A 7310-nucleotide genomic window follows, 5' to 3' on the forward strand; every position below is an offset into this window, starting at 1 on the left:
AGATGCAACTCGGATCTGGTGTTGCTGTGGCTGTGGTGTAGGCTGGCAAATGCAGCTCGGATTCAGCCCCTAGCCCAGCAATTTCCGTATGCTGCACTTGCAGCCGTAAAGAGAAAAATAAAAGGAAGAAAGAGAAGCAGAGGGATTCCGGGTTGAGGGAGGCAAGGACCTGCAGAAGCCAAACCTTAACTCTACCTGACTGTGCCCAGCTCATGCTGAGTTGGACCAGGGGCTGCCCCACACCTGAAACTCAGCCTGCTCACCCTGGGGGGTGGAAAGAATTGCCAAGACCCCAAGACCCTGGGAACATGGGCTGCAAAGACCAGAAGGGTGAGAGGGTCTTGCCCCAACTTCTCCCTGCAGATTGAAGTGAAGCTCTCAGTAAAGTTCACCAGCAGGGAGTTCAGCTTGAAGAGGATGCCTTCCCGGAAACAGACAGGTGTCTTCGGAGTCAAGATTGCCGTGGTCACCAAGTAAGTGGCCAGAGACTGGGGTCATGCATCTCTTGTCCCCAAGGACTGAGGGTATACCCTCCCCAGGTGTTTCTAGAGGAAAGAGCAGGTGTGGGTCTCCCACCCTGTGCGCAGGACGCCTCCTAGGCCCGTGAAGCATTCTGTGCTTGGCTGCCTCCCATGTTTACCTTGAAACATGTCCCCATGAGCTGAGGGGTGTCTAGCCCCCTTCCCGTGTAGCTCCCAGGGCTGCACGTGGCAGGGTTTTCTTCCTTTGCTTGGAATTTGTCATGATCAGGGCTCCTGTTCAGTGATGACCAGTGCCTCCTCTTTGTCACAGGTCAGTTGCCAGGAGACACTTGTGTGTAGGTTTAAGGGCAGTTCCTAGGGACACAGGCCACTTTCTCCCAGAATCCCTTCACTTCCCCAGTTTGGAATCTGATCGGGCCCCTGACCTTGCTGGTCATCAGACTAAGACCTGCGTCAGACATTCCCCAGATACCTGTTGTGTCTGAACACGGCTCCCCCCCCACCAGCTGCACCCCAACCATTGTCCAGCACCTCTGAGTGGCCCTAGACAGGAGCGGAGAGCACTCTCTCCTGCAGTACCCAAGTAAGTGCCACTCGTGGGCGTGGCTGGGGACAGAGCTCTGCTAGACTGAAGCTGACCTTCCAAACACACGTCTCCTATTTTGAGGTGTCCTCACTCCAGTGTCCTACTAGAGGTTCTGGGATTGTCTGTTGTCTGTCTGTTGTCTGTCTGTTGTGGAAGAGAAATGCATGTAGAATCACAGGATTTGAGCAGTGGCCTGAGGCAGCCCTGAGTCAGTCCTCCAGCCCAGCTGCCTGCCGAGCACAGGGCCCACCTCTCGCCCAGGCCTGGAGGGGTCAGCATCTCGCAACAGCCATTGGGGGCCAGTGCAAAGACCGTGTCCCTTCACCCAACTCGGAGACCAGCTGCTTCCAGGACGCTTGTGGTCCGTTGCTTGTTAACCCAAGGCCCAGGATCTTTTAACTGACTTCCGACAGCTGACCTCCCTTAGAAAAGCCTCATGACCTTCCTGCAAAGTTCAGGTGTGACTGGTAGGGTGTCAGCTACCTGGAGCTGTTGAAAAGGCCCTCACAAGATGTAAGCAGTGCTGGCTCTGAGATCACCGAGTGGAGGGAGCGCACATGGAAGGAAGGCCTTGGGTGCCCGGGTGTGCAGACAGCCCAGGGGTCCAGCCCCACTGCAGCCTGAGCCAGGCTGCTGGGCACTGAGGGCATCCCCTCCCCCCAACAGGAGGGAGAGGTCCAAGGTGCCCTATATTGTGCGCCAGTGTGTGGAGGAGATCGAGCGCCGGGGCATGGAGGAAGTGGGCATCTACCGCGTGTCTGGCGTGGCCACGGACATCCAGGCACTGAAGGCAGCCTTTGACGTCAGTGAGTGTGGGGCCAGGCAGTGTGGGATGGGAGGTGTGGGCACGGGGCCCATTTGATACGATGCAGAGGGAAGGGAATTGGGGGTAGAGGTTCTGCAGATGCCGGTGCCAAACCTGTCCTAACCACACATTCATGGCTCTTGCCAAGCTGGACCAGGGGCTTCTGTGGGGCTGTCCCATCTCACCCGGGGCTCGGCCTGCTTGCCCTGGGGGTATACAAGAGGTGCTGACCAGAGCCCAGGGGTCAGTGTGTCTGGCTGCAGAGAAGCTGGTAAAACTGCCCCAGTTGCCAGATAAGGACACCAGACCTTATCTGACACCCCAGAGGGTCCTCAGAGTAGATGCGGCCAGAGTCAGGAGTTCTACCTGCATCCTCGGTTTGGCCTGAAGCTCCAGACAGCCAAGCTCCCCTGGGCGGGCCCCTCTGGGTGGCCAGCATGGGCCCAGCCTGGGGCTCACAGAGCAGAGCCGGTTCGGGGTCCATGAATGGGCCTCACGCCACATCTGCACTCTCTCCAGACAACAAGGACGTGTCGGTGATGATGAGTGAGATGGACGTGAACGCCATCGCTGGGACACTGAAGCTCTACTTCCGGGAGCTGCCCGAGCCCCTCTTCACTGACGAGTTCTACCCCAACTTCGCCGAGGGCATCGGTGAGTTCGGAACCTCCCACCCCACTCCTGTCCGCTGCTGTCCTTGGGAGGGTCAGGGGCAAGGTGAGGGAACCCAAGTCTCGACCCAAACTCTGCCCGTGGCAGAGGACCGTGCCAAGTCCAAACTGGTCCTGGAAGGCCTCCGCAGGCTGCCCACTGTGCCTGTCCCCCCATGCAACCCGGGAGGTGAAGCAGCCAGTGCTGCTGGGAACATGGCTGGGTGAGGGGTCCTGGAGGCCACCCTCTCCTCACTAACCCCAGGTCCTGGCCCCACCAAGCAGGGCTTTGAGCCCAAGTCCACCTGGATTGAGGGGCGCTGGCACATGGGGCAGGTCTCTCGGGTGCACTGAGTGGTGCGGGCACCTCTTCCTGCTTTATTCAGTCTAGCTTCCCGTGCCTGGGTCTCTTCCAAGCAGGAGGCAGGAATGGCCAAGTCAGCCAGGAGGACAGCTGTGCCTGGCACCTCCTGCCACTGGTCCCTCAACCCCTTTGAGATTCAGAAAAGTCAAAGTCCACTCCCCACATCAGCTCCTACCACAGGGTCCTTCCTCCCTGGGGGCCAGTGCTGTGTGAACCAGGACAATGACGGGCATGGCCTGTCCTGTGCCCTCTGACATGGGCCCTGGAAGAGACCTCCAGCCCATTGTTGGGACCCCGAGAAGTAACCACCCCCCACCCACCCTCCCCACAGCGCTCTCAGACCCTGTTGCAAAGGAGAGCTGCATGCTTAACTTGCTCCTGTCCCTCCCGGAGGCCAACCTGTTGACCTTTCTCTTCCTTCTGGACCACCTGAAAAGGTAAGCTCAGCAGCTCTGGGGGGCTCATGGCTCCGGGGCAGCAATGAGGGGGGTCCTCCCTTGTCCCACTGGCTCCCATCAGACTCCCTGGCACCCAGAGCCTTCTCTCCCTTCCCTGCCCCTCCCATTGTGGTTATTCCTCTGGGTATCAGCACCATTGCCACCCCCATCCCTCTCTGCCACAGCCGGACATTCCCCCAACCCCCTGCCCAGAGCTCGCCTGGCCACCTGCTGGCCTTGAGCACTGTTCATGCTGGGCCCTTCCGACCCAGAAGAGCTGGGGTGGGGTCTGCTTTCAGCTTAGCTGGGCCGGAGCTCACCCTCCCTCCCAGGGTGGCCCAGGTCCCCGCTGGCCTCCATCTTAGAGGTGGTGTCACAGCAGCCCCTTGCCCTCGTCCCTCCACAGGGTGGCAGAAAAGGAGACAGTAAACAAGATGTCCCTGCACAACCTCGCCACGGTGTTTGGCCCCACGCTGCTGCGGCCCTCCGAGAAGGAGAGCAAGCTCCCTGCCAACCCCAGCCAGCCCATCTCCATGACTGACAGCTGGTCCCTGGAGGTCATGTCCCAGGTATGAGGAGGCCGGCCTGACACAGATGGCCTCTGCCTGCCCCACCCTGAGTCTTGCTGGCGGTTCCCACCTGAGTTGTGCCAGGAAGGTGGCCATAGTTTGGAGAGTGGGACTTGTCCAGGGCCACAAGGCAGGGAGGGCCCAGGCCACTGCCCTTCAGTCTACACCTTCCTGGGGTCTCTCATCCCACCCCATCTGGTGGTCCTTCTTGCTGTGACGGGCTGGTGTCACCAGCAGAGCCCTCAGCATCCTGTGATCTCAGTGGTCAGGCCTGGGCACTGCCAGGAAGACCTCCCCTCTGAGCTGCTTGCCTCCTCTGCCCCCACAGGTGCAGGTGTTGCTGTACTTCCTGCAGCTGGAGGCCATCCCTGCCCCGGACAGCAAGAGACAGAGTGTCCTCTTCTCCACTGAAGTCTAAGGGCCCAGTTCCACCCACAGGGCCGGCAGGACGGCCCGGGAACCTCCTAGGGAAATGGGCCATCCAGAGAATGGGAACCGGAACTTCTTGAGGAGTAACTGGGCCACACCGCCCCCCACCCCCTGGGCCAAGCTGTCTACCAAGAGACAAGGCAAACAGTCAAGTGGCCTGGGCACTTCAGAGCCCCCAGCAGATGAGGCCTGTGAGCTCTGGGTGGCCTCAGACTGTGGTTTGCCATGCCACCACCAGGGGGCGCCCCAAGCCAGTGTATCTCCTGTTGAGGGCCTGGGCAGGACCGGGCGAAAGGAGTGGTGTTTAGAATTTAACTTATCAGAGTTTAAAGATTCCTACTGGGTCAGCTGTCAAGGGAACAGGAGCAGATTTCAGCACTGTCCTGGCTTGAATAAGTACTGCTGCTTCAAGCCTGAGGGCCAGGCCCCACCCTCTGTGGGTGGAGTTTTTGATTTCCCAGACTTAGAAATTCCACTCCTGTTTGTAACAGGGCTTGCAAAGCTAAGTCTACTCTTTGCAGCGCTTGACCCCTTTCACCTCCTTTCTTCTCTTTCTTTCCAGAAGGATCTATGTAGAAATGGGTCTTCCTGCTCTGTCCTGTTGCTTTGTTTTTGCTGATCATGTGCCCCTCGGCAAGCAGCTCCCATCCAGGACTTAACACCAGGGGAGGGAGGCCCAGGCTGTGCACTTTATGGCTAGTTGTCTAGGGAGAGTGACCCGGAGCACCATTCCAGCTGCCCTGCCGGGCACACGCCATCCTCCTCAGCTCACAAAGGCCTTGATCTCCGGCTTCCTCCAGCCTGTGGCCCAGCCACCCCCGCTCTCTCCTCCCCTAATGGTTCCCCTATAGACGGCTCCCCTCCTAGCTCTCTGCCACCCCCTGCACACACTCAGCAGCAGACTTTTGTAAAGGTTTTCTCTTGGCAGCAGCGGCAGCTTGCCAACAAGACAGTTTGTTTTAAACTTTGATCCGAATAGCCTTTTGATACTTGAATATTTTTAAGTTTTATACATAGTTTCTAATTTTCTTCCTAACAGATTCAGATACCTAATAAGATGTTAGAATGTACTCTGTGGACAATCGGAGTCCCAGTGGTATCCTGTCTTCCTCCTAGCGCCAGCTCAGTTTCCACCAGGAGACTGCTTCTGAAACCTCTGCAGCATCTGGGGTTTGGGGGGTTGGGGACAGGGGCTAGCTACTCCACAGGCCAGGCCGAGGGTGGGGCTCCCATCCCAGAGCAGGTGGAGATACAGACCCGCCCACTGCCTGCCTGGCCACACTCAACGCGCCTGGTAACCCTTCTGACCGGCTGACCTAGGGGAAGAGGAACTGGGGGGGCCGCAAAGTAGTTTGAAGAAACAAGTCTGTGAAGAATTGCATCACTTTTTTCAAAAAAGGGTCGCGGGCGAGGAGAAAAGAAACAAAGGCCAAGTTTCCGTGCTGGACTTGCAGGAAGAGAGGATGCAGCTGAACCGGAGGAGAGAAGCAGTGGCATGACTCAGGAAAAGGCATTTGCTTTCACATGATTACACCCGGTAGCAGGAGGCACTGTCCCATGACCCCTCCCATGTCCCTGGCACCCAGTGAGGCAGTGGGCAGCTCCTGCCCAACCTCACAGCACACGGGGGCCACGTGCCCCCACTCTCCCCTTGGCCTGTAGACCTGCCAAGGCAGGGGACCAAAAAAGAAGTCACTTGAAGGTCTTAAGTCTGCATACTGTATTTATTTAGTTGTACTTTTTACTCGCAAGACCCACCATTTTGAGGCAGCACTGCCCTTCTGGGGGAGGAGGGCAGGGAGCAGGGTCCTCTGTCCTCTGCACATTTCCGGACTCAGTGGGTTTCCCAGGCCACCAGATCCCGGCCTCTTCTGGCCTGGCTTCCATGTTCCCGTCCAGCCCTGCAAGGGGAGCACCCTTCGCTTAGAAAAGCCAGACCCAGCCCTTGTTTCTGTTTCCCTGGAGTCCCATGATTTGCGTCTGTCGCACTGAAACTGGAAAGCAATCTCTCAGTGTCTGTGCCAACTTTCATTCCCTCCCCCACCTCCTTCCCCTTTCTGCTTTTTATTTATGTAGGATGTGTGCTGTTTAATGGTGGAATGTCAAAGCGCTCCTTTGCTGGGCCACAGTGGCGGCAGTCACTTTGGGTCCTCACGTGCCCCGTCCTCCCCCTGACACTCAGGCCTGAGGGTTGGCAAAGCCAATGGGCAGGTGACAGCCTAGGGCCCACATGTGACCTTCTTTGAGGCTCGGCTGCCGGACTCTGCGACGAGAAGAGACACCTCGCCGCCCCGGGGCCCTGGGTCTGGAGCAGCAAGCTCAGGGGGCAGCCGGACCCCACGCTGGTGGGTGGTGGTCTCTTGGCAGCTGCAAGTCCAAGTTTGAACTCGGCCGTCTCTGTACCACTGTGGGGAAAAGGACTGCTGACACTTTCATTAAAGTTCCCTGAGATGACTTGCGTCAGTGGTGATGGCTGCAGGGGAAGGAACCCCCATGATCGGAACCTTTGAGGGTCCCGGAACTGCTGGGACGGGGCTGGGGGTGGCATCAAGAGCTGAAAGAAGGAACAGGTGGAGCCGACAGTCCAGGCCGGGGTGTCTGCTTGCCCACCAGCGGTTGCTCTGCTGAGCGTGGGGTTATCTGGTTTGGGACAAATGGCAGAGGGGACACCAGCCATGCTGAGGACAGGGGGGACTCTAGCCACACACAGCCTGGCCCTGCCCAAGCCCCTTGGCCTCAGTGGTTTCCGGTGATGCTGCCAGGTCCAGCCTTTCTGTTGCCACAGACAGGACATGGGTCACTTTCAGCTGCCACTGGCCTCGCTCTCTGAAAAGGCCACTCAGCTTACAGGGAAGCCACATCCAGGTGGAGATGGGCATGCAAGGTAGGCATTCCTGATGCAGACTGAGGGAGCTGAGGCCACCCCGATTCGGCCCCTGTCAGCCTGAGCTTCTCCCAGGGTCTTCGTCAGACCCCCCCAGGAAGAGG

The 7310-nt window shown here is 58.4% G+C and overlaps 1 protein-coding gene across 3 annotated transcripts in view; it reads left to right on the top strand.

Moving 5' to 3' along the window:
• BCR (BCR activator of RhoGEF and GTPase) overlaps positions 1-6776 on the top strand; it is a 113894-nt gene extending 107118 nt beyond the window's left edge. For all 3 annotated transcript variants that reach the window (XM_021074056.2, XM_084993868.1, XM_084993869.1), the window contains 6 exons: positions 364-473; positions 1735-1874; positions 2393-2527; positions 3219-3324; positions 3731-3893; positions 4222-6776. In XM_021074056.2, coding sequence (XP_020929715.1) covers positions 364-473; positions 1735-1874; positions 2393-2527; positions 3219-3324; positions 3731-3893; positions 4222-4311 — 744 coding nt within the window. In that variant the 3' untranslated portion in view covers positions 4312-6776. The remainder of the gene's footprint in view (positions 1-363; positions 474-1734; positions 1875-2392; positions 2528-3218; positions 3325-3730; positions 3894-4221) is intronic.
• The last annotated feature ends 534 nt before the right edge of the window (positions 6777-7310 follow it).

Source organism: Sus scrofa, chromosome 14 (genome assembly GCF_054392235.1).
Source record: "Sus scrofa isolate SSC_HxYL_T2T_F1_AM1 chromosome 14, Sscrofa_HxYL_maternal_Yorkshire_Landrace_v2.0, whole genome shotgun sequence".
NCBI lineage: Eukaryota > Metazoa > Chordata > Mammalia > Artiodactyla > Suidae > Sus > Sus scrofa.